Genomic DNA, 27977 nt, shown 5'->3' with positions numbered 1-27977 from the left:
ATATCCTGTTTGTGAAATTGTTATGGCACTATCAAATCAGACTAAAGTTCAGTCCTGTATAATGAATAATTTATCTTGAGCCTCTCTACTGATTCGTAATCTACTTACACTCAGAACTCAAGCAGAGTACCACGTTTGGGGAGCAAATGGGTGCGATATCTATATGTCAGGATGATCCAGTTGGTAGGTTAAATGTGTAATCCACTTTGGTTAAGTATAGTAGTTAAATCCGTGTCCTCTCTTCATAGGTCCAAGTCTACCAATGGCAACTGTTGATATCAAAAATCCAGAAATTACAACTAACAGATTTTATAATTCACAAGTCAACAATATTTCGTATACCAAAGAGATCAAGAAAAAAGGAAAGGTGAAAAAGAAGAAATTGACAAAGGCAGATATTGGAACTCCAAGCAACTTCCAGTAAGGACACTTGTATTACTGTTCATTTCCCACTTAGAAAAACAGTTCATCCACATATATATGGCTTGTTGAAATGGTTGTTAGCAAATTAGCCCTACATTTCAAATTGACTGCTTAATCAACAAATCTTCCTCTTAACAGTTTGTTTGTTAGGTATCGTATCTTTTTATATAGCTTAACAGTTCTTTTCTAATTTCATTTCTTTTTACACATGAAATATGTTAGATCCTATTTCACTTATATTATTTTTTTAAAATTTCACATTCATACCATTTTAGATTAATTCTTATCAGTTTCCTGAATAGTAATTTAACAGGATTTAATCTCAATGCTTTTTAAAAAGGAAGTGTGCATTATCCACTCATTAGCAGGGAAGGAGAAGTAATGACAGGTAACACCAAGAAGATTGAGGGGTTTAATGCCTGTTGTGTTTCTTTCCAAAAAGGTCCATTGTGACCCAGATGCTTAACACAGTATTAACAATAAGGAGGGAAGGACCACAAGCTAGAATAGGGAAAGAACAGGTTAAAGAATATTTAAATAAGGTAGATGTGTTCAAGTTTACAGAGCCTGATGAATTTCACTGTAGGGAACTTAAGGAACTAGCTCAAACTCAGAACCATTAGTGATTTTCTTTGAGGACTGGTGAGAGTCTCAAAGGTCTGGAGATGGACAAACATGGTAGCTATCTTTACAAGGTGGAACAGAGAGGACCTGGGGAATTATAGACCAGTCAGCTTAACTTTGTTACTCAGAAAGATATCTGAATTAATTGTTAATCAACGAGAAGATAAGGTAACAGTAGTAGCCAATGTGGATTTGTCAAGAACAAAGCATACCAAATGAACCTAATTTCCTTCTTTGACAGGTTTACTGGCCTAATGTGTAGGGGGAAGCAGTAGAGATAATATATTTTGATTTTTAGTAAGGATTTTGACACAATCCCACATTACATTATTGTAAGCAATTAGGGAAATAGGTATAGATGAAATTACTATAAGATGAGTGTACAACTGGCTCTAAAAAAAGTACTCTGTAGTTATCAATGGTTTACTGTCACTCTAGGAGGACATACCTAGTAGAGCCTTGCCAAGATCTGTCCTTGGTCTGGTACTAGCCAATATTTTTGGTAATTTGGGGTAATGGAGTGGAAAGTATACTTATGAAATTTTCAGATGACACCAAGCTAGGAGGGGTTGCAAGTGCACTGGAATTCAAAATGACCTTGACAAATTGGAGAATTGGTCTGAAATAAACAAGATGAAATTCAGTAGATACAAATGCAAAGCACTACACTAAGGAAGAAAAAATCAAATACCCAAATACAAAATCAGGAATAACTGGCTAGGCAGTACTGCAAAAAAGAATCTGAGCATTTTAGTGGGTCACAAATAGAACATCAGTCAACAGTGGTGATTCTGTTGCACAAAAGGCAAATGTCATTCTGGTATGTATTTAACAAGAACATTGTATGTAAGACATGGGAAGTAATTGCTCAGCTCTACTCAGCATTTGTGAGGTCTCAGCTTGAGTTGTCAGTACCACACTTAAAGAGAGATGTGGGCAAATTAGAGAGAGTTCAGAGGAAAGTAATACAAATAAGTTTAGAAAACATAACCTGTGAGGAAACATTAAAAAAAAAACAAAAATGTGCAGATTTTAGTCTTGAGAAAAGAAGATTGGAGGATGGGAGAGGACTTGGTAATAGTCTTCAAATATGTAAAAGATTGGTATGAAGAGGATGATTCTTAATCTGCAGGGAGGAATATTAAGGTTAAATATTAGGAAAAAAATTCTGACTGTAGAGATGGTTAAGTATTGGAATAGGTTACCAAGGGATGTTGTATAAACCCTGTCATTAGAGATTTTTAAGAAGAGGTTAGACAAACAAAAACCCAAGGGAGGTGGAGTGGACTAGGTGACCTCTCAAGGTCTCTTCCAGCCCTGTTTTTATCCACTAGACTTCATAGTCATATTATAGCAATGGGAATTTAAAGAGCCTGAGTTAGCTACAGAAGGCATCCACTTCAGTTCCCTTAATACAAAATCAAGGTTTTCTTCAGTGTGGGCTTATGCCCTTGTCCAGCAATCCTGTTTTATTGAACCCTCATCCTCCATCACTAGCAAGCGGGGATAGACTGGTAAACTTTCCCATGGAACTAGTAGCACTACCGTATAGTAATCTCATGTAATAGTGTTTAGAAAGCATGTGGAATATAGTGAGAGCTCAATAAAGGCGAGGAAAGAGAAGATAAAATGTATCCTTTTTCCAAATGTGATGCTTAAGTTCTTTGAGGCAGGAATCATTTTATCTGTTTATACAGTGCCTAGTACAATGGAGTCCTAGTCCGTGACTGGGGCTCCTAGGCCCAACCAGAATACAAACAATAAAAGAAGCACAACCTCCAGAAAACCAGACAATAGGGAAAAGCTGAACTGCGTGGCCTAAAAGAAGGAAAAACTCAAGTGACCATCAGGCCTTAGCTGAAATCCCCAGTGTAGACATCTGTGGCCCATTTATGGTGGAGCTCCGCCAATGTATATCCCTAGCATAGATAAGCAAAATCATAATAAATGATCAGTTGCACTAGTGGAGTTTATCGTTGCTTAAACCAACACTCTGTGTGTACTAGTGCAGCCACACCAGTGGCTAATCACAGATATCTGTCACAAAGGCAAAATTCCTACTGAAAAAAATCATAAATCTTTGCCATTGTTTTTTACTTTGGTGGGATGTGGTCTTATTCTGGTGTGTGTGTAATGTGTATGCATACATGCATACATTACATTACAAGCTTCCCAGTAAAAGTGACCTAGTATTGTGGGATAAATGTTTAATACCTGCTTTTGTTACAAACAAAGGGACGTTCTTACCTTGATATTGTCAAGATAGCACAGTTGAATAATTTGGTCCAGCATAGATATAAATAAGTACTGTGGTTAAAGTACTGAACTATTGAGCATCATAACTAGAGCTGGTTGGGAAAATTCCAGTGAAACATTTTTTTCATCAGAATTTGCTGATTCCTCAAAAATGAAACGTCACACTAGCCAGAATCTGGTCGGTTTCATCATTATTTGATGTGGGCAGCACTGAAGTGATAAGAATCATGTTCATTTCAGTCAATATCTGCAAAGGCTTTTGGGGTCCTTGGTTCTACTTCAACCTGCCAGAGATCTCAGGGAATGTATTTTGTTTTGGAAATGCCACATTTTTATCAGTCCAAAAAATATTTCCTGAAACTCAAATTTCACAAACCTAAAATTTGGCTTCTATGCCAGCTCTAAGCATAATTCATGTTACATATACCTTGTATAAATCAAAGTTGAACCTGGATAACTAAAGATGTCATTTGAAACCAGTTTAGTTAGTTGTGCACCCATAAGTTAACTGAATTGGTTTAAAAAAAAAAATCCTTACACTATTGCGGCTTTCTTGTGTAGACAAGTCCTTACCTTACACATAATCATAAAACTTGTATGCAAAATATTTTAGCATTTTCATAAAAATTCATTTTTGTTTGTTTATTGGAAAGAGTAATGTAGTATTTTCCAAAATAAATTTGGTCACTACATAATGGTAATCTATGTGATATTTCTCCACATTTTTGTTTTTCCATAGATTTTTTTTAAATTGTTTTTAATACCACTGGCAATAACCATGAATATTTAAGAAACAAATGAGCATACAAATGTTGTTAATTTAGTGCCAGTCATGATCTTCTGTCCACCAGCTGTAAGTCTTTTGAAGAGCAGTGTGAAATATGCAACTAACTTAAATGTTTAATTTCTCTGATAATTTCAGCTGACTTTATACAATAAGTATTAGGAATAAACTGTATATGTAATTATATTTCATATTGATATGAGAAAGTAGGTTTATATAAATACTTGTAAAATGATTTAGCTAGAAATAGCTCATGTCACTTCATATGAATGTTTAGAATAATAGCATGATTAATAAGGGTTTTTTTAGACTAGACTTTTGTTCATTTTGCCCATCTTATCTAAAAGACTTCTAATTATGCTGCTTAACAATGGTCTTTGTTACTTTTTGGTCTTAATTTGTATCATTCTTGTAAGGGAATATTTGTATTAGAGTAGCAGCTAGAAGCCCTAACCAAGATTGGGATCCCAGTGCAGTAGGCACATATGAAGGCAGTCTCTTTCTTGATGAACTTAATCTGAAGTATGCTGTTTGTCAGCTGGATATCCCCCTGATGTATTTTTATGACCATCATGACTTACTCGGATTGTGCAGAATCTCAGCTTGATTTTTAAAAAGGTGGTTTTAAGCCCAAATATGTAATGCTTGTAAACTAATGTACTGCTGCCTTCCTGATTCTGTAGGAGCCTGAAACAGTGGCTTGGAGAGGTGTGAACTCTTGTCTCCTATTAATCTCATGGGAATGTCAAATAAAATGCTGGCACATAAATGTCAACACTGACTATTTTAGTGGATGGAAGGGTATGGGAGAGACACCTGGGCTGATGAGAACTGGGAATTGCTTAGGGAAGGAAATGCAGCATAGAACAGAAACACTAAGCAAAGGAAAAGGGAGAAAGGAGCAGTAGGTGAGGAAAAGAAACAGAGCAAAAATGGTGGTGGCCCAAAGAAGGAGGGCCAGCATACTTTCCCACTGTGTGGTATTGAATGTGACAATAAATAACTTAAATAATAGTAGCAGAAGTGTAGTTACTGTATAAAAGCCAAAATCTATCCTTGATGTTTGGGGGGAGGGATAGCTCAGTGGTTTGAGCATTGGCCTGCTAAACCCAGAGTTGTGAGTTCAGTCCTTGAGGGGGCCACTTAAGGATCTGGGGCAAAAATCAGTACTTGGTCCTGTTAGTGAAGGCAGGGGGCTGGACTCAATGACCTTTCAAGGTCTCTTCCAGTTCTAGGAGATAGGTATATCTCCAGTGATTTAAAAAAAAAAGAAAAAGCCTCCAGTTAACATCAATGTATCAATCTGTGGTATGGAGTCCTAAATTTATGCCACACTCCATAGCCAAAGGTAGTGGAATTCAGTCCTCCCCACCAAATGAGTATGACTCATGATCTGGATGAACAAGACAACAGGTGGGAGAAAAAGTATTTTATAGCACATAATACAAATGGAGATCTGAAGCACTGAGAGGTGTTGATTGTTGACTTACCCAGTGTCTCACAAAAAGACTGACATAACCTGATACTAAACCCAGAGCTCCTGGAGTCCTAGTCCAGTGTTCTAACCACAAGACTGCCATTTCTCTGACATGGATTTCTTTAATATTGCTTTTTAGACACATTGGACACGTTGGTTGGGATCCAAACACGGGTTTTGATGTAAGTAACTTCAGCATTGTACATAATATATCAGATGGTTAAAGGCATCATGTTTTTGACTAAGGTGTCCAAGAATGGTATCAAAAACTAAAAGTTCCATCATAAACCATGCAAATCATGGCTACTGTGATGCTACAGAATGATGCACTCTGGAAAAATTATATGTGGAGGGAAAATACTAAAAAGATTTTTGGGGGGAGGAATTGTAGAAGACTAGCTAATCCTTAAATTTTGTGCTTAATATTTTCTTTCCACACCAAGAAAAGTCTGTTCTTATTAAGGAATTCAGCACAGAAATCTGTGCTTGAGTCTCATTTTTTGTTTAGCTGTTCCTCTTAGCTAGATGGGATTTTTTTAAACCAAAGAAAGGTTTATATGTAAAATAAGAATCTTTCTTCTATTTGTTTATAAGAAAAAACAGTATCCATAAATAAATTATAGGACTAAGTGTCTGATTTGCAGGTGAACAACTTGGACCCGGAACTGAAAAAACTGTTTGATCTGTGTGGAATTTCAGAGGCTCAGTTAAAAGACAAAGAAACCTCCAAAGTGATATATGATTTCATTGAAAAAACAGGAGGAGTAGAAGCTGTTAAAAATGAGCTGCGTAGGCAAGGTAAGTCTTCAGCAACTTAATGCATCAGACTGAGCTATTTGACTTAAGGATTTAAAAAACGTTACTCATGTGAAGCAGTTTCTGGAAATCTTCTCATGCCTTTACTTTGGAATAGAACTTGGATATTGAGTTTGAGATTTCTGTGCATTACAGTACACTGCATAAGTGTCCCAGTGTCACCCATGAGTATAGTTCTAAAATATTTCTCTTTATGATCAAAATGTTTTGCATGTCATAAGTAATTTTCAGTAACACTTTCACTGACTGCAAAGCTATGCAATATCTCCCATCTGAATTTAAAGTAGTTTCCATTGCATATTTTATTTTTGGTCTTACAAAATCATAACTATTTAAAGATAGAATTCAAGAAATCCATTGCTGCTGTCAGTTCAAAGTAAAGAACATGGTTGAGTCATCAGATGTAGGAGAGACAGATGTGTGTCTGCTGCAAACTTAAGCTTAGTAATACAGTAGGTAATGAACCTTCTAATATACAGAGGTCTGCAGCTTGTTCTCCTTTTAACTCAAGTAGTGGAACTATTGCTTGGTAATCAAAGGGTCTCTGAGCGAAGTTTCTACTGGAACTTTATTCATAAGTGAGCCATTTCCACCATACTACTACTTAATGTATTTAAGAATGGCCATACTGGGTCAGACCAAAGGTCCATCTAGCCCAGTATCCTATCTTCTGACAGTGATCAATGCCAGGTGCCCCAGAGGGAATGGACAGAACATTCCCTGTCTGGCAAACAGAGTCTAAGGACACCATCCTTGCCCATCCTGGCTAATAGCCCTTGATGGACCTATCCTCCATGAACTTATCTAGTTTTTTTGAACCCTGTTATAGTCTTTGCCTTCACAGCATCCTCTGGCAAGGAGTTCCACAGGTTGACGGTGCGTTGTGTGGAAAAAATACTTCCTTTTGTTTGTTTTAAACCTGCTGCCTATTAATTTCATTTGGTGACTCATAGTTCTTGTATTATGGGAAGAAGTAAATAACACTTCCTTATTTACTTTCTCCACACCAGTCATTATTTTATAGATCTCTATCATATTCTCCCCCTCCCCCATCATCTGTTTTCCAAGCTGAAAAGTCAGCCTTATTATTCTCTCCCCATATGGAAGCCGTTCTATACCCCTAATAATTTTTGTTGCCCTTTTCTGAACCTTTTCCATCTCCAATATATCTATTTTTGCGATGAGGCGACTACGTCTGTGTGCAGTATTCAAGATGTGGGCATACCATGTAATAAAAGTAATAATAGTAATTATTGGAGATATACCAATCTCCTAGAACTGGAAGGGACCTTGAAAGGTCATTGAGTCCAGCCCCCTGCCTTCACTAGCAGGACCAATTTTTGCCCCAGATCCCTAAGTGGCCTCCTCAAGGATTGAGCTCACAACCCTGGGTTTAGCAGGCCAATGCTCAAACCACTGAGCTATCCCTCCCCCCACTGTTTACCTCTCTCCATTCAAATATTTGTTGCCATTATATTTATCTGCTGTTTTTCATAACATCTTAATGTACTACGGTGATGGGAAGGTGTAATATGACATGTAATTCTGCTAAAAATACATCGATATTATCAGAATTTTCAAAATAATTCCCTGATTATTTTTCAGGAGTGCCAATTAATGCTGTTGGAATTATAGTAGTTTCAGGCTGCTTGGTAAATTGCTTCATATTAGTTCGGTAACTTATTACATTTATTCTCTAGGTCCCCCACGTTGGAGTGGTACGTATTGAGCTGTCATTTAAGCATATATCACTAAAAAATATGTATGTTGTGACTGCGTGACCCTTACTTAATGGATAAGAAGTGCTAGACCAAAAACTCATTTATTAACAATAAAATACACAGTAATTGTGACACAAAAAAAATCTAGTCAAAAACTACCTTTCTGTGTTGGTTTACCGTTGAAATTTGGCTTGGATTAGGACTTTTTATATGAAAACATTGGATTTGCAAATTTCCAATTGTATTTCTCGCTTTTAAAAGTTTGAGTCTCCTTTAATCTTAAAATATGTATAAAGTACCTAATTTTGAAACTGCCTGACCATGTTAGTCTTTGAGTTGTTTCTTTACTTGTCCTCAGTGTTTTACAGAGAGCGCACAATACTAGCTTTTACAACGTGTGCATTAACTTTAAAGTTCCACCACTTTGCATGGGTGTAGTTAAACAAAAAGCTGCTGCCTCATATTAGCATGCATGACAAATAAGATGGGGGGCCTCCTTTGTGTTAGAAGTAGCTCAATAGTCCTAAAGGTCTTAACTTTGTCAGCTAGAATGCTTTTATCTATAACTATTATAAGCAATATACAAGGTAATGTTTAATCTTGACTGCGGTTTGAAGTGCTTTGTGATTTTTTTTTTCCACTGAAAAACCACCTCTCCTCTACTCCCCTCCCCCTCCCCAAATTTTTTTCATTTTCTGTGTTTTATTGCAAGATTCTCTGTGCTTATGGGTGGCATTAGGCCTGACAGGATGCTGGGTTTGAGTCCATTCTGCTGCTAGCTGATTTTGAAATAGAAGTCATTTGTCTTGGGTTTCTTTTCCCTAACTCTTGCAGAGTTGATGGGGTTTTTTAACAAGGCTGTTTTCATTAGAAGGTTTTAAGAAACTTTGGACATAACTATTGGCAAAAATAGAGTAATTTGGTTCAGTTATATCTGTCTTGATAAAAGCTATCTTTTGCTTGGAATGTTTCACGTATGTTTTTTTTCTCATAAACCTCTGAGATACTCTGTCATTCTGTTTTCTGGTGTGAGGTTCCTCTCACTCTTTGAGTTGTACAGTTTTGAAAATCCATAAGGCGTTCAGCCATTCCCTTGGTGGCATGTAACATTGTTCAACATATTTCTTAGTTTTAATGCAAGTGAGCCTCATAGAACCTCAGACTCTTGTTTCCACAGTCATCAGGTTGGCGGTTTCACTATGCTGTCTGGAATATGGCATGTTTTTCCCCTCTAGATATGACTCTAATGCACGTGGTAGATAAGTTTTCTCTGTAAGTCAGAGAGATTTTAACACCACTCTGTCAAGGAAAGTGGACTGCAATAAGTTATGGAGGCAGCACAAATTCTGAAGCATGGCAAAGTTGTATATTTTTCCAATAATCCAGAAAATACATGCTTCTTACTGAAGATGTTACATATGGTGACAGTGACCTCTAGCGGCCAAAGGGGAAAATTTCCCCAATACAGCCCATACTCATGATACCAAGGGTGTTGGCAGCATTGATTTCTGATGCAATAAATCTATGAAACTAAGGTGTGGGCAGGGAGTAGAATATCTTCCTTTCTTCCTTTTTGGAAAGAAGGGAGAGGTAATAACAAGGAGAGAGCCTCCCTCCTTTAGAGGAGAGGAAGTGAATGTTGAACTCCGTTGGCACACACCTTTTCTTGTCAATGCTATTCCTGCTTCACGTTCAGGAGGAATGGTTGGGAGCCCCTGAATCTTCCCAGTGGGATTCAGGGGCTCCCAATCAATCTTCCCTGTGCCTCCTACAATTCCTGCTTCAAATTCCTCTTCCTGGTGATTTGACTATAATCAAACCTCATTCTTCAGGGCATCAGCCAGTCACAGGGGTCAGGAAGTGCCATCCCCACTCCCTGTGCATAATTGGCCAGATGTGTTTTGGTAGTTTTTCCTTTGGAGTATTGGGAATTGGCCTCATCTGAACTCTGGACACGAGATGGGATGGACCAGTGCTCTGAGGAGGTACATATAATGATCTTTCTTAGATGCCTGGCTCGTGTGTCTTGCTCACATGCTCAAAGACAAATGATCAGCAGATGTGGGGTCTGGAAGGAATTTCCCACAGCTCATATTGGCAGGTACACTAGGATTTTTTTCTAGGGCTGTCAATTAACCACAGTTAACTCACGCGATCAAGTCAAAAAAATTGTGGGGGAAAAAAAAAAGAATCACAATTAATTGCACTGTTACATTTCAATTGGCATTCTATTTATTAAATATTTTGGATGTTCTTCTACATTTTCAAATATATTGGTTTCAGTTACAACACAGAATACACAGTGTGCTGCTCACTTTATATTTTTGATTACTAATATTTGCACTGTAAAAATGATAAACAAAATAAATAGTATTTTTTTTCAATTCACCTCATACAAGTACTGAAGTGCAATCTCTTTCTTGTGAAAGTGCAACTTACAAATGTGGGTTTGGTTTTGTTTTGTTTTGTTTTTGGGGGGGGGGGTGGTTTTTTTTTACACATAATTGAACTCAGGAACAAAACAATGGAAAACTCTAGAGCCTACAAGTCCACTCAGTCCTACTGCTTGTTCAGCCAAACAAACAAGTTTGTTTACGTTTGCTGGAGATAATGCTGCCCGCTTCTTATTTACAGTGTCACCTGAAAGTGAGACATTCACAGTGCACTGTTGTATCTGGCGTCGCAAGATATTTACGTGTCAGATTTGCTAAAGATTCATATTCCTCTTCATGCTTTGGCCATCATTCCAGAAGACAAGCTTCCATGTTGATGCTTGTTTAAAAAAAAAAAATTGATGCATTAATTAAATTTGTGACTGAACTCACATGGAGAATAGTATGTCTCCTGCTCTGTTTTACCTGCATTCTGCCATAAATTTCATGTTATTGGATGATGTCTTGGATGATGACCCAGCACATGTTGTTGTTCTAAGAACACTTTCACTGCAGATTTGAGAAAAGGCAAAGGAGGTACCAATGTGGGATTTCTAAAAATAGCATCAGCACTTGACCCAAGGTTTAAGAATCTGAAGTGCTGTCCAAAATCTGAGAGGGTCGAGGTGAGGAGCATGCTTTCAGAAGTCTTAAAAGAGAGACTCTGATGCGGAAACTACAGAACTCGAACCACCAAAAAAGAAAATCAACCTTCTGCTGGTGGCATCTGACTCAGATGATGAAAACGAACATGCGTCAGTCCGCTCTACTTTGGATTGTTATCGAGCAAAATCTGTTGTCATCATGGGTGCATGTCCTCTGGAATGGTCGTTGAAGCATCAAGGGACATATGAATCTTTAGCACATCTGGCACGTAAATATCTTATGACACCCACTGCAACAGTGCAATGCGAATGTCATACTTTCAAGTGACGTAAATAAGAAGCAAGCAGCATTATCTCCTGCAAATGTAAACAAACTTGTTTGTCTGAGCGATTAGCTGAACAAGAAGTAGGACTGAGTGGACCTGTAGGCGCGAAAGTTTTACGTTGTTTTGTTTGAGTGCAGTTATTCTTGTACATAATTCTACATTTGTAAGTTCAACTTCCATGATAAAAAGAGATTGCACTATAGTACTTGTAATGGGAGAATTGAAATACTATTTCTTTTGTTTTTTACAGTGCAAATATTTGTAATAAAAAATAAATATAAAATGAGCAGTGTACACTTTGTATTCTGTTTAATTGAAATCAATACATTTGAAAATGTAGAAAACATCCAAAAATATTTAAATAAATGATATTGTATTATTAACAGTGCAATTAATTGTGATTAATTTTTTAATTGCTTGACAGCCCTAATTTTTCACCTTTCCTTGTAGCATAGATCGCTGATAGGTTTATGGGGGCTTATCTCAACAATTCAGTTTCCTGACATTGCAGGTACTGCAAGCATTGGTAGCACCTCAGTCTCTCCTGTTCTTTCTCTGTGGCATATAACAGCTTGCTCTTTTGAGTTACAGTAAAGCATTTCAGTCCTCAAGTTATTGACTTAGGTGTAGAGGCAGCTGGATGAAATTGAATGTCTTGTGATGTACAGACTAAATCTAATAATGGCCCTTCTGGTCGTAAACTTTATGAAACTTCCTATTATGAACCCCTCCCCCTTCTTGCAAGGTAGGGAGGGAGCTCTAGCTCTGCATTTCGCAGGACAGAGGAGCTGAGCTTACACCTTCAACTCCTCCTCTTGTACGTCACCCTTCCAGAGCCCCAGGACTACACATAATATGCCTTCTTCCAAAGCATAACAAATTAAAAGAATGCACATTCTTCTCAAACAACCTAAAGACCATCCATCTAGCTAAGTGTTTAAATAAAGTAAACAAACTATAATATCACACAAGCCATTAGAAGAAGCCCAGTTGAAAGTAAAGTGATACTATGCTGGAAGATAACTATTGTTCCAATAAACTCATTTCAATACAAAATTCAGTTGAGCCTAAAGAGTTATCAGAAATGTATTCAGGCGGACATCTAAAAAGTAATTTCTTTGTCATTCTTTCACATAAGGATATTGTTATAAAGAATACATTTGTCATGATCTGAGCAAGATGAAAGGCAGTTCAAAAAAAAAAAAACAAATCCGCATCTACAAGTTAATTATAACTTCAGATTCACTTTGAGTGGTGACACTCAAACTGTAAGAGTTGAACCATCACATGAGCAATAGAGCATTTTTTTCTATCAGATAAATGGAGAAGCATCAAAATTTAATTTTCCACAGTTATATGTGTCTGTCCATCCAGGACTAATGTTTATCCGTTCAAGCACCTCTGGAGAGCTCAGGACACACAATCACAGAAAAATAAGATCTTCCCAATGTGAAACTCTCTATACATCCAATATTAACTCTAAAACTTGTCTCAGAAAAGGCCTGAGTACAAAGATGGGTTATTGAATAACATAAAATATGCTGAACTATCAAAATGCACATATGCTGTCTCTAGGACAGAGTATTTTCAAATATGGAAATTAGAAGCATTGAAATACTTAATTAGATAGAACCATAGACCAACTGGTGTATAATCCAATTTTGTGTACATAATCTATGTGGGGTAGAGGGCAGGTTCTAATAGACACTAGTTTGGGAGGTATATTACATGCCATATTAAAAACTAATGTTGACCAAGAAACATTGCCTATAACTTGAGATGCTGTATCTGCAGCACTGTTTAATACTAACAGGTTTGGTTTAATGTGTATTGCTGAGAGTAAATTCTTAAGATTGCAATTGTTTGCTATTGGCCTGCACAACAACATAACTGTATGTGCAATATTGTGTGCCATCTTGTCTTAGCAAGAAAGTAATTATGGTCGCTCTTGTTAGTATTATCAGAAAAATGTTACAGAATTACTAACAAGCCATGCTTTTTAAAAATATACATTTCCCTAATTTTGAAAAAAATATACTATTCTCTCCATATTTAGGGTAATTACTAGGTTTCCATTTGAGTATTTGTGACCTGCTCACCCTTAACTTAGCAAAAACTAAATCTTCCTGAAATCTTCCTGTGTATCTGAGGTGAATGTCTTGGAAAGCTTAATGTTAACTTCCTAAAATATTTCCCTATACAAAAAGGACTATGGATATTCAGGGAAATTATAGCTTTCTTTCTTTCTTTTTTTTTTTTTACAAACATAGTGCAGTGCTGATAGCTGGTATTATACGCGTTCTTTTCCTTTAAAATACATGAGAAAGATGACATATGGACAATATTTTCAGCATACCAAGATCAGGATTAGTAAAATTTGTATTGGCACAGAGATCCTTGTAAAAGACATGGCAAAGGTGTTCTGGCACTGTTACATTTTACTCCTTCCTATGCATCTCAGATGGAATGACTTGGGATAAAATTGTGTAGTAGATAACTAGGCACTATCTTATGTGTTTTGTTTCAGCTCCACCACCGCCACCGCCATCCAGAGGAGGACCCCCTCCTCCACCACCACCACCTCCACATAGCTCAGGTCCTCCTCCTCCTCCTGCAAGGGGAAGAGGAGCTCCTCCTCCTCCTCCTTCAAGAGCTCCCACAGCAGCACCTCCACCCCCACCTCCATCTAGACCAGGTTCAGCAGTGCCCCCTCCTCCTCCAAACAGGATGTATCCTCCACCACCTCCAGTGCACTCATCATCTGCACCAGCTGGCCCACCTCCACCGCCTCCACCACCAGCAAGTGGATCATGTGTGCCGCCGCCGCCTCCTCCACCACCTCCCCCTCCTGGTCCACCTCCACCACCTGGCTTCACTTCAGAGGTTGATAACCAATTTCCAGCTCCTGCAGGAAACAAAGCAGCACTCTTAGATCAAATCAGAGAAGGGGCCCAGTTAAAGAAAGTAGAACAGAACAATCGACCTGTATCCAGCTCAGGAAGAGATGCGCTCTTAGACCAGATACGACAGGGTATACAGCTGAAGTCGGTAAGTATCTACTGTTTGTCATTTTCTAAATTTCCAAAACTAATTTAGAGCAATAGCCAATGGGTTGGGGTTTTTTGTTTGTTTTTGGTGGGGATTGTGGGGAATTGGCATGTTGTATATTTTTTTGTTGTTTTTTTGATAAATCCTAGGCCACCTTTCTTTAATATTATGTCTTGGCTGTTGCCACACCATAATTAAAATTGATTCTCCATTTCTAATATTTATGACTCTTGGCCCACCTCTGAAATCCTTAAAGGAGATTTTGGCTACAAAACTCTGGTGTGATCTATGGTTGTGTCCATCAGAGAATTTTTCCATTATTTTTTAGGCAAATCAAATTTCTTTTTCAGTGACACTTTAAATAATAATCATTGAATAATTCTTCTAGATTTTAGTTTGAAAACAGAAATTAAAATTTAATTTATTGGAATTATCTAGTGTAGATTTAACGTGCAGTCCCACACCTCTGATGTTGCAATCAAATTACATTTTTTATTAAATGTTGATTTAGTAATGTCAGCATGGCACATGAGGTTGTGGTGACCTTTGCCAGGAGCATCCATGCTTTAATAAAGTTTTCTGAAGAACTGTAGAGGATGAGTTCCATGGGAGACAACACCTGGATTTCTCCTTATGCTCCACTTCTCGTCACTGTTTCCCTGTCTTTACTGTTACACATCCTCATAGCTCTGCTCTAGCTTTCAACTCCTCTCCTAATGCATGTATACAAACACCCTTCGTTCTGACCGCTTTTCTCAATCTGTAGCTCCAACAGTCCCTCTGCCAGTGCAGCAGGCATACTCATTCTTGTCAGATCCCTTCTCAAACCGCTCTGCACCATCTCTCATCTTGCTGTCGCATAATCTTTAAAAAAAAAAAAAAAAAAAAGCAACAACAAAAACACCTGAATTTGTAACATTTGTTGATGGTGCAATACTCACATAATATTTGTTTCTTTCCTTACCCCGGATCCTTGCCTGGTCTGCTTCTAGGTTTTTCTGAGCATGTTCTAAGCTCTTTGGGACAGACCAGGTCTTTCTATAAAGCACCATGCAAAAGTATGGAGATGTATAAATACTAATAGACTTGTTAATACATGGGTGCAGTACCCAATTTTATAAATCCCTACTAGGGAGATGTAGGATTTATCTGCCTAGGCTAGGATCTAGTCAACAAACTTGAGCAAAAAATTTTCATAAGTTTTTTCTGTTATCTCGAACATAGAGCATTATGCAACTGAACAAGGCTTGCCTATTCAGATACATTACGGAACTTTCCCTCAGTTGTGGAGGTCTCTTCCTGATGATGATGATGATGATAAGTCTTGCTGAGTTTAGTTGTATGTATTTAATCATCACTGTGTCAATCACAGTATTGATTAACTGGAACTATGTTGTCATGCAAAAAACAGTGGAAGAATTTGTATTTAGAAAACATGGAGTTTCTGAGCTTCCTTTTTTCTTAGTTTTCTTAGTTCTAGCTATATCTGAGGTTGTAGTTTCAACAAATGTCTAATCTCCCTCCATAATTGAAAATGTTTTCAATTTTCTAAAAGAGGATTTGCCTGGAAATATAAAGGTTATCCGTTTAATTATATCATAGCATTGTATTCTTCTTTCAAGGTATCTGATGGCCAAGAGCCTGTGCCACCCACAGCTGCGCCAACCTCAGGAATTGTGGGTGCATTAATGGAGGTTATGCAGAAAAGGAGCAAAGCCATTCATTCTTCAGGTAGGTTTGTGGGAACTTTTGCTTTGGTTGTCAAAGTGTAGGTGTTAATATACTGTGGACCATGAAATGTTAATTACATTTGTTTTTTCTCATGATGACTGTACTGAATTTTAGATGTATAGTGAAACAGAATATGCCAGACCTAGCCACTGGCCCATCTGCAGTAGTCTAGCATGCTGCATCAGGTAATGGCCAGTGTTTTGTACTTTGCAGTAATGCTGTATTGAAAATTACCAGTTAAGACTAGCCACCACCTGATGTAAAATCTTAGAATATAGAAAGTGATTACTAATTTATGTCTGATCTTAAATGTAATTATTTTGACCAGCCCAGTGTTTGGTGCAATACCAGATTGATGAACACTGCATACAGGAGTCCTTCATTCAGAAAAACCTTTTCTAATTGCCAGAGAGTCTGTTTCTAACTGTTAGAACTATAACTATGCTCTTTGAATGTCACATGCTGCCCAAACAATAAGTGACTATCATCACTTGCTCATGCCTGCCTTGCTGCAATTTTTAATGCTTGAGTACATGCAAAAAATAAGGTGTAGGATGATAGTTTTTGGCTAGTTTTCTCACTATCTTATTGTTAATGCTGTGGGTACAGCTGTTTTGCTGTATCGCTTCATTTTGCCAAATCTTCCCTTGCTGCCTGCAGATACCCCTACTTTGATATCCACAGGTCACTTTGCAGTTTGATTCTGTGTGTGAACATTTTGATTAGTTTTGTTCTATCTTTGTGTGGGAACCTTCTAATTTTGATGTCCTCTGCAAACTTGATCACTATTGAATTTACTCAAGAGAAACATCACAAGGACATTAAGTACAATAATAGATAATAATTGGAGATATACCAATCTCCTAGAACTGGAAGGGACCTTGAAAGGTCATCAAGTCCAGCCCCCTGCCTTCCCTAGCAGGACCAATTTTTGCTCCAGATCCCTAAGTGGCCCCCTCAAGGATTGAACTCACAACCCTGGGTTTAGCAGGCCAATGCTCAAACCACTGAGCTATCCCCCCCCATGCCCTCCTTAGCTGATTTAAAAAAAAAAAAAAACACTTCAGGTAGTCAAAAAAAATAATTCTAGAAATTCTAGCAATTCTGGACTGCACTACCACGAGCAGCAAACAATACTATTTGAAAACTGAAACATACTTCACGCTTAGGCAGATATAGCTTCACCAGGGGCGGCTCTAGGCATTTTGCCGCCCCAAGCACGAAGCCGCGAGACCAGCGGACCCTCCGCAGGCACGCCTGCAGGAGGTCCTCCGAAGCCGCGGGACCAGCGGGCCCTCCGCAGGCAAGCCGCCGAAGGCAGCCTGCCTGCCGCCCTCGTGGCGCCGGCAGGGCGCCCCCCGCAGCTTGCCGCCCCGAGCTTGGTGTGCTGGGGCCTGGAGCCGCCCCTGAGCTTCACACACAAGTTAGAAGTATTCCATGAACCGCAAGTGCTCTGTGGGCATGATAGAAATACTTTTGTCTGTTTTTGAAGGGAGAAGAAACCCCTTTGGTAGGAGTTTAAATTTGGAGAGGCAAACATTTAACTTGTTTTTTTTCATCTTTGCAAAAGTAGAAAACCTAATTTAGAACGTATTTTTCACCCTACCTCACTCAAAGAAAAAGCATGAGGGCAGGAGTATTTGAAAATACATTTTTTACATTTATATCTAAAAATTGTTTTTTGTTTTGTTTTTGTTTTTCTTCCCTGGAGAAGAAAACACCCAGAACTGGAACTCGTATATTCGGTATTGATAATAAGAGCAATTTAGAGTTGTGAGTTTCATTTCTTGTGATGCTAGTAACTATACTTCAGCTGTGCAGCTACTTGATTGATTTCTAATGGAAAGATCATATTCTTTGTCATGTAAATACTCAAATGACTGTTGCTCCTCTTCTAGATGAAGATGAGGATGAAGATGATGAAGAAGACTTTGAGGATGACGACGAATGGGAGGATTGATCAAAATATTATATTATTATATATATATATTTTTTAAGGTGAATGAAATACTAAACACTACTTTCTGTCTATGGATTCTGTAAAATTATCATGTAAATGTTCTACCAATTTGCTGTATATTTTTGTTGCCTTTTGCTTTTTTATTAATCTGTGCAATACCTCATTTAATCTGTAAAGGTTTGTCATAATCCTCTACAAAGCTACTCCCTATTAATGTGTGCAAGTTTACATCTGGATGCTCAGTGTACATGTGAATACTTTCCATTCCATCAATAAGGGAGTTTAAATGTAATATGTGAGACTGACAAAAACCTTAATGTAATTTAGTTATAATGCAAGAAGGAAAACACTATTTTCATACCCTACTTTTCTGTATCTAAATTTTCTTATTAAAACCTAGTATAGTACTACATTCTTTAAGTGATGCAGCTCTTAGTTTATTTAGCCCCTTCATTTTGAATACAATGCTACATGAATGTTGAGGCTGATTATAATATTGCACGGTTTTCAATACATCACAACATTGCAGTTGTTCGAATCTTAGCAGTATGCTTTTCGTAAAACTACAAAAATACACAGCTAGTTATGAAAATTAATAACTTACCATTATACTGTAGCAATATTGTCTGCTATTGGATAGCAGTGATATTTTGAAGGCTTTAATTAAGGAACTCTCTGCCTGAGATTAAACAGGATGGCTTTTTACTATAGCAATGGTAAAGGCATCTTTGATGCAAACCAGTTTAGTCCTGCTGTCTTTCAGAATGAGAAAGAGCTTAAATTGCTGGGGCTATACTGTAATCTGGCTGTTGCTACAGTAATTTGATTTATTTTTTAAATCAATTTTACGTATTTTTTGGGCTGAAGGGCTGCGTTTAATGCTTGCTTCAATAATGTTGGGTTTAAATTCATTTTAAAATGTGTAGGGCACTAGTATACTAATAAAGTCAACTTACGTGATGTTACTTTGCAGTCTTTATGGGTTATGGTAATACCAAACACTAAGACACCAGTCCTACACTTTAAAAAAATTAAAAATAAAAAAAAATTGAAAAGCTTATAAATCAGAATATACACTTTAAATATGTACTGAACTTTATTATTGCAATATTCTGTCTGCATACGTTGGCTTTAAGACCAAGAGTTGTGATAAAGATCAAGGACCCTATTCATAAGAATAGTGTTTGACTACATAATTGGAAAATGGGTTTCTTGTTTCACAGCTTTCACCTTTATATAAGATGTACTTAATAGTGAGGTAAAAATTGGAGTATCTGCCTATTAAAATACATTACTCTGCTTTAGCCTGGGTATTTAATGTCTGCAGCACTAATTATTGTACTTGCAGTAAGATTTAGGTAGAAACTCTTTTTAAAGAACCATATTATCTCACTGATACAGAATGTTTAGTTAAGTCAGTCGTATTTGGAGTATAGTTAACACATAGTATCTTGAGACTTTCTGACTATAGTCAAGGTACCAAACTGCATTTAAGTTATCCAGAGTTGTATTGACTGAAACCCAGTGTTTGCCTGATCTTGACAGGCTGGACCTGCATGATGTGGCTTGGGATTTCTAACCCAGCTATCTAGTCTCTAGTGATCAAGTACTTAATCGGGTGAGAAGAAAAGAATTTAAAAGGTTATGTTGCTGAAAACTGGTGTGAGAGGAGTTAAATTATTCCAGCGATGCTAACTCCCTTCCAAGTGTAACTTAAGCATGTAACTTGGGAAATCTCTTCCAAGTGGTCTCATTTTCTTGCAGTAATATTCACTTTGCTCTCTGCTGCTAGAAATACTTCTACTGGCTTTGCTGCTGTAATGGCTTGAGCATTCTGAGTTGACTATGGGTGAGGCTTGGGGAAGCTACTGTCCAGTGGGTTTAAGAATGTCCCTATGGAGAATATTCTATGGCTTTGATATAACTTCTAGCATTTTCTCTCTTTTATAGCATTAAGGGCATTTTAAAGTTAAGTGGACAAGGCCCAGATGTTCTCCTAATACATTGCTTAATAGGGTATGTTTAACCCCTGTGGAGTTGGGATTTCTGTACTTTAATGCATAATTAGCTTTCATCAAGAAATCTCCATTCCCTGTGTTGGGAGAGCTGGAAGTTAGACACTGTATACTTGGGATAACTATGTTTGATCCATGGATCACTTAGCAAAGAAGGCATTTGATTCTGATCTTCTATAAAAATATATCCACTTTATTGCACAAAATCCAAATTAATATTTGCTTAAATCTGCAACTGCAATTAAACTAAAATAATGTCATGGCTGCATGTTTCAGTGCTCCACCACTTGCACTATGGGCAGAAGAGTGTTTCATGGCATTGATTCACTATCGCTTAAACATTGTAATGAAGGCCTCTCTCTATATACTCCAGTTAAATGACTGTGTCCAGATAGCCTTAGCAATTAACAAACTAGCATGAGGCTTCTAGTATCTCGACACACTGTGCATAGACAATATCAGCTAGCCACTTATTGTACGTATGGAATTCATAAGAACTTCTCAATCATTCAGTTTTCCATTTATCAAATTGAAATTTTTAGTATGTGAATTTTTGAAATGTACAGTGAATAGGATGTTGCACTGGTGGCAATTCATCATCGAGCATAATAAAATTAATTTGACCCAAATAGTGTAAAACTGTGTAGTTTTTTTAAGTGCTAACTGTAGCACAGCTTTTAAAATAGCTCTACGTATTGTTTACACACTTCAAAAGTAATTTCAACTGCTGAGCCAGGACCACAAAGCAGTAAATAGTCCCCTCAAATCTGAATAGTTCTCATGTCTGGAAAGTTGGATTGTGCCACTGAATAAATACATTCTCTTACTCATCGTAACACCCCATCCTGCTGGCAAATGTGACAGCTGCTCAGCAGCTCTCTTGGAAACAAGTGCTGCTACAGGCAAGTGCAATAATGAATTAACACTTCAAGGTCAAACAATTGTGGCTTGTAAATCCAAACTTTGTACTTAATATTGCAATGTTTGAATTTCAGAGCACCATTTCTTACCCCAAAAAGCATAAAAAGAGTTTGGGACCTTTTCTAAACTATGAATTGAATCCTTATCCTCCCATGTTTGCAGTCTCATGCCTTTCTCTGCTGTAATCTAAACATCTCCATTCCTAAACTTGGAGATCCAAAATACCTCCCAATAATCCTAAGCGTAGGGCAAGGTAAATTCAAGTTATTAGTTTATGTATTTTTAGAACAACATACTAATGTTAACATTCTCTCAATTTAGTTAATATTGAGAAATAAGAATGTTTTTATATTGAATGACAGTATTCACTAGGGTTACTTTCAAGAGTTAAATGTGTGTAGGAGTCTTGGGGTTTTTTACACTGTTGCCTTTTCATCACAACAGCTTTTATCTAATCATTAGAGGAATGCCTGGTCTAGTTAATAAAGTTCCTGAAGTTCAAGTACAGTGATAAAGTCTTATTTATAGTACAGCAAAAAATTGTTTAAGGGCTGTTTGGAAGAAATTAACACTTGCTTCTTTTTTCCCCACAATAGGGCACTGTCGTGTTACAACATCACAAGACAAGGTTAAGTTATTGTGTATTAGTTTCCTGTCTGAGGCTTGTGTTAGGGTGGCAGTGGAAGGGAGAAAGGAGAGAATTGAGGCTAGGAGAGTAAAGAATAGAACTTGAACCGCAGTTTTCATTCAATTGGATGGTGAAACACGGGCATCGACCTTGCTTTATATTCTGGCCATCTGTTTAGTATTTCTGTGCACGTTTACATAGTTAAGGAGGAAGCTTTTTTAAAAAAAAAAAAAAACCTCTTCACTAAGGAGAAGGGATAATAAACTTCATCAGTATATGCTACTTTCCAATATAATCAGCAGTTGACTGAATACAGTAAGGTTTCTTCATGGATGTTTTATAAGCAGAGATTTGAAAGTAACAAGAACATTGAGAGTAAAATAGAAGCATTACACATTCTGCTTATTTCACTGCTTCATTGTCAAGAAATTGAGCATAGCTGGAGTTATTTCTATATAAAGATACTTGTGCTGAATTTTACAGCCATTTGCAGAGTAGCCTAGTAGGTAGAGCACCTTTATGGTGGGTCAGGACACTTGCTTTCTCCTCAGCTAGCCTGCTGTATGTTTGGGCTTGGGTATCTTGCACAGCCTCTGTTCCTCACTTTTACCCTTTCCTAAAATGGGGAATAATACATACCTTTCAGACATGTTGAGGCTTACTATGTATAAAGCATTAGGTACTCAGTAAGTGCTGCAACTATGCTAGTAATAGCTAAAGTTGACTCTTTCCTAAAAAGTACACCATTTACAATATTAGCTTTCAATGAAAGTTATACATCTTGGGCTGAAATTGCTCAGGGAAGCAATGACACCCCCCCCCCCCGGTTTTGACTATTTTGATAGTCTTGAATCAAACAGTTTGGATGCTGAACTTGCATTTGGGCAGGGGGGTGGGAGGTATTTGAGTCCTTCCTTGCTAAGTTGGGAAAATATGAGGGGGAAATATTGGTGGCTACTAATAACAATTTTCTGTTTAGGATGCAACATGGTCTGGAGTGTAACTTCAGAAGGATAAATGTGATGAGACTGCAGTAGTGCATAAGATACTCACATATATCCCCTTGTCCCCAAATACTCTTAAGGTGATAAATACAATGGGGATGCAATTTATTCCTAAAAGTGTTTTGGGTGAGGCCTGCCAGCTTTACAACAGCTTGGTGCAATGATACACAACAGTTTATAATCATAGTATTGTATGTAACTGAAATTGTAAGTAGAACATTTCTTACTAAACGGCAATTTAGCTAGAACATTAAGGGGGACACCTTCATATAGAAGTTCTGTAATGAATAAGAATCTCTAGGACATGAGTTTTACACTGCATCTGAACAATAGCATTTCCAACCATTTCCCCCAACTGCTTACTAGGCAGGGTAGTGGTTCAGTGGAAATCCGGAGAATACCATCTCTTGAAAGCAGAACCTCCTGCAGTATTTAGAGGTTTTCTTCAAGTGCTGATCACTTTCTTGTACCAAAATTTCCTTTTCCTCCACCTCACTCCACCATAGAGAAATTGCAAACAATCGCATGTTTACTTCTGTACATGAAAATATCAGTTGTTTGACTTCTTGTACATATATATTCCATTGTCTTTATCCATGTGCCGAACACACTCAAGTTTGGGTTCTTTTGGCCAGCAGTGTCTGTTGGGGACCACAGCTGCAGCCTGATTGTCCTCATCCTTCCAGCCAAGGATGTAAAGAGCTGGGTGATCCTAAATACACTGGCAGTGAGCAGCAACTGAGGGCATCAGTTGAAACTTGCAGTCTTCAAGCCTCTTCGCTTGCTGTGTAGTTTACCCATTGTTTTGTAACCTGAGACTTAGCAGTTAATTTCCTTTCCTCTTAATTTTCCCTAAAAGTCTGAACTGGTAGTGGGATCAGTCACAATAACTAAACACAAATCTCCAGGCTTTAAGAATTGTCCTTAATGTCAGTCAGTAATGCCTCTTAACGATGGTCACACGAGATGTTTAGTGTGTCTGGGCTAAGGGCGCATAGAAAAGGATTTATATATTCCTCAGTAGACAGCTTAGAGGAACTCATGAGATGAGGTTGAGTTTTCATTGTTTGTGGTGGTGTAGCCATAGTAGTCCCAGGATATTAGAGACAAGGTAGGTGAGGTAATACTTTTTATTGGGCCAACTACTGTTGGTGAAAGAGACAAACTTTTTTGCTCCTCAGAGCTCTTTGTCAGGTCTGTGGAAAGTATTCAGTCACAGCTTAAATACAAGGTGGAACAGATAGATCAGTATAAGTAACTCATGTTTTGAGAGGCTATTCAAAATGAAGTGGCCCACTAACACCTCTGCAGTCATAAGACAAAAAAGGGGAGTTAGTGGGTTAGGTTGTAATAAGCCATAAATCCCATGTCTTTTTAGTGTCTCTAGCAAAGTTAAGAATTTAAGATCCCAGGCTCGTCTTTTGAAGGTATAGTGCATGTTTCCTTTGAGGACAAGGACTGAGGTCAGATATGGAATGATTGCATTTATTTGCCCACTGGTGCTATGATGGTTTTGTCTTTTATCATTTCTCTGTGTGGGTTTATGCGAGAGCATAGTGATTATCTGGTTTCATCCTACAGTCAACTCTACAGGAAACCCACAAATCTCCACACTTCACAAATCTGTAACAACCCCAAACACCAAGCAATCTGTTATCTACAGTCAGGCACTAAGATACCTTGGAATGTGCTCTGAGGAGAAAGTCTGGGATACAGACCTTAGCACACTTAAAACTGCCTTCAGCAAACAAGGATGCTCCACCAGAGAAATAGATTTCATTATGGAACGGGCCACTTAAATAGCCTGAGAGGAGAAAAAACTCTCTGACTGCACCCTCCCTAGTTATCACCTACCAGCCTGCACTGGAAGTCATCGGGGATATCATAGAATCATGGGATTAGAGGGACCACAAAGATCTAGTCTAACCCCCTGCCAATGCAGGATACGTTGTCTAACCATCGAAGACAGATGGCTATCCAGCCTCCTTTGGAAAACTTCCAGCGAAGGAACTTTCACAACCCCCAGTCCATTCCATTGTCTTATTGTTCTTACAGTTAGGAAGTTTTTCCTGAGATTCAATCTAAATCTGCTGTGCTGTAGTTTGAATCCATTGCCTCTTGTCCTGCCTTCTGTGACAAGAGAGAACAACTTTTCTCCATCTTTTTAATGGTAGCTTTCAAGTATTCTATCAGATCCCTCTCACCCCTCCTTAATCTCCTCTTTTTCCAAACTAAACATACCCAATTCCTTCAACCTTTATCATTAAACAATTACAATAGGTACTTAATGGGGACTGCATTCTGAAAGAAAGCTTTCCTGAACCCCCTTTTCTGGCCTTCAAATAATCCCCCCTCCTGCCACACCTTGCCAAACTCATTGTCAAAAGCAAGCTGCCCACAGTGCCAACCCCTCCCATAACAGATGGAAAACCTGCAAACATATCTCCAGTGCTGTGATCAACACACACCCCCCACATACATACACACACACACTACACTTTTCAAGATCCATGGGTCCTATGCATGCCTATCACATGTGTACCTCATTCAGTGTACTCATTGCCCCAATAACTATGTGGGTGAAATGAGACAATCCCTATGCTCTTGAATGAACTTGGAAAGAAAAATGATAAGACAAAAACACTATCACAAAACATCACTCCATATCCCCCTAGGCCTATACAAGAAAGCACCAAAAATTCTACAGGAGAAAGTCATCTACATCCATCATCTTGGCTGCTCACCAGCCCTTCATGATCATCAAGGCAGCAGGTTTGCCACTGTTGCCATCACAGATGTCAGTGACAGATATGTCCCTACTGGGGAGCCCACTTAGACAACCTTCAAACACAGGGCACGTGGGCTCTTCAGGAAGTCCAGCTTCCCATAAATAGCTTGCCAGAAAGGGCCATTCATCAGTTTTCTTCCCAGTTTGAAAAGGTTGAACAAGTGAAATCATTACAATAAGTCATTTTTATATACACAAAGGGGAGTATTTCCCTATGATGGTTCCTGGGGTGCCCAGGATGGTGAGTCACCTTGTTACTGCTCTGCCTCCAGAAAGAGAGAAACTTGCTTATGCTTACCTAGCCATCAGTGTTAGACACCCAAACTTACCTATACTTGCCGCAAAGCTATGGCCAAGCATTGGTACTTCAAATAAATAATAATTTTCACACCCTAGGTGTTCTTAGAGGACACTATTTCTATTCAGATAGAACTAAGCCATTTAAGATGGCCCCCAGATTAGTCATAAGTTATGGGGATAGGGTAAAAGATCAGGCCATATTTACACAGACGCTGTAACTGGATTAAGCTGTACAGTAAAACCACAGAGGTATGGACACCTCAAGAATGGAGGTGGTTCGTAACCGAAACGTTCGTAACTCTGAACAAAACTTTATGGTTGTTCTTTCAAAAGTTTAAAACTGAACATTGACTTCATACAGCTTTGAAACTTTACTATGTAGAAGAAAAATGTTGCTTTTAACCAGCTTAATTTAAATGAAACAAGCACAGAAACAATTTCCTTATCTTGTCAAATATTTTTTAAACATCCCCTTTATTTTTTAGTAGTTTACATTTAACACAGTACAGTACTGTATTTGTTTTATTTTGGTTTCTTCGTCTCTGCTACCATGTGGTTGCGTACTTCCGGTTCCAAATGAGGTGTGTAGTTGACCAATAAGTTGATAACTCTGGTGTTCGTAACTCTGAGGTTCTACTGTACTATGAGTTAGCCAACATAGACCCAGCAGGGAGAGTGAAGGTTCAGTCTGTGAGAGTGCAAGCAGCTTCTGAATTTCTTTGAGAAATGTTCCACACTAGAACTATGTAGGCAGCTTCTCGGGGTTCAGTGCACACATTTGCCCAGCATTATTCCAAGTGTCAAGATCTGATGCTCATTTTGGTAGAGCTGTGCTACAATCCTTGTTTAGGTAGACTCCTACCACCCACCTCCTGTGGTCTGGGTCACTATTTTTGAGTCACCAGAAGTGGAATCCATGTGACAAGCACTCGAATAAGAAGCTGTTACTTACCTTACTGTGGTTCTTTGAGATGTGTTGTCCAGGTGTATTGCATTTCCTGCCTGCTATTACAGAATCTGATAAGTCATGGAGGATGCTAGTGAAGGAACTGAGAAGTGATTGGGTCGCCCTGCTCTTTATGCCCTGGTTGGAAGCATGAAGACACTCAAGGTACAGGAATGGCCCTCAACAACCATTGCTGGGCAAAAGAATCCAAACTCAAGTGTGTAGGATGCATGTGCACCAGCAATAGAATATAGGTAGAGATGAAGAACCACAGTTACTGTGAGGTAAGTAACCATTTCTTCCCTCATCAACCCTAGCCCTGCCACATGGCACGCACATTAAGGGCCAGACTTTGAAAGTCCTTTCTATGTATATGCAATGTATGTGTCGGGGGGCAGGGACAGAGTCATAAGGAGAGCTTTCTCCTCCTGCCCATGTGGTCCATAGAAAAGGCAGGTTGAATTTGACTCTGTGCCATACCTGCATCCCCTTTCACACTGGCCTGCAGAGCATGACTGGCATGGGGCGGGGCGGGGAGTCAGCTACTCTTCTGTGCATTGGCATCGGGCATGTTGCCTTCTTCAGACAGAATGTCTCCTGGTACAAACTCAGGGGTGGTGCATCTCTGCACAGCCCCTTGCCAAGGACTGTGCCTATATGGCATAAATCACCTTTAATTGTAATTCCATAACAAATGCCTCAAGAGTTGAATTGAGTTGCTGTGAGCCCCATGTATCTAAATTTGCTGACTTCTCTGGCTATCCTAGAGGAAGAATGGTCTGGTGGTTAGAGCACCAGTTTAGGACTCAGGAGACCAAAGTTCACGTTTTCTGCTTTGCCACAGATTCCACATGACCTTGAGCAAGTCATTTAAGACTTGTCTACACAGTACGTTAATGGGCACCATTGGGGGTTAACTCTAATGCACACCAATGTGTCGCATGCTCACTGGTCTGTGTGGGCCTGCTGGCATGCACTGAAAGTTCCCTAGTCTATGTTAATGCAGGACTGTTGGAAATTTTTAGTGCATGCCAGGAGGGCCCACATGAGCCCGCTAGTGTGTGAGACACTGGCGTGCATTACAGTTGACACCTCTGCTGGAGCTCACTGGAGTACCATGTAGACAAACCCTTACTCCTCTCTGTGCCTCAGTTTCTCATTAGTAAAATGGT

General features: G+C 38.5%; 2 protein-coding genes across 4 annotated transcripts in view; one reads left to right on the top strand and one right to left on the bottom strand.

Moving 5' to 3' along the window:
- WASL (WASP like actin nucleation promoting factor) overlaps nucleotides 1-20857 on the top strand; it is a 79069-nt gene extending 58212 nt beyond the window's left edge. For all 3 annotated transcript variants that reach the window (XM_039510862.1, XM_039510857.1, XM_039510871.1), the window contains exons 6-11: nucleotides 249-420; nucleotides 5704-5746; nucleotides 6209-6362; nucleotides 13992-14512; nucleotides 16135-16243; nucleotides 18142-20857. In XM_039510862.1, coding sequence (XP_039366796.1) covers nucleotides 249-420; nucleotides 5704-5746; nucleotides 6209-6362; nucleotides 13992-14512; nucleotides 16135-16243; nucleotides 18142-18203 — 1061 coding nt within the window. In that variant the 3' untranslated portion in view covers nucleotides 18204-20857. The remainder of the gene's footprint in view (nucleotides 1-248; nucleotides 421-5703; nucleotides 5747-6208; nucleotides 6363-13991; nucleotides 14513-16134; nucleotides 16244-18141) is intronic.
- The window catches only part of LMOD2 (leiomodin 2), a 34343-nt gene continuing 21521 nt past the window's right edge, over nucleotides 15156-27977 (bottom strand). The window contains exon 5 of the transcript XR_005590647.1: nucleotides 15156-15376. The gene's annotated coding sequence lies outside the window, so the exon portion shown is untranslated. The remainder of the gene's footprint in view (nucleotides 15377-27977) is intronic.

Source organism: Mauremys reevesii, linkage group 1 (assembly GCF_016161935.1).
Source record: "Mauremys reevesii isolate NIE-2019 linkage group 1, ASM1616193v1, whole genome shotgun sequence".
NCBI classification, from domain to species: domain Eukaryota; kingdom Metazoa; phylum Chordata; order Testudines; family Geoemydidae; genus Mauremys; species Mauremys reevesii.
Note: the sequence above shows the minus strand (reverse complement) of the source record. Positions and strands in the feature narration are given on the sequence as shown.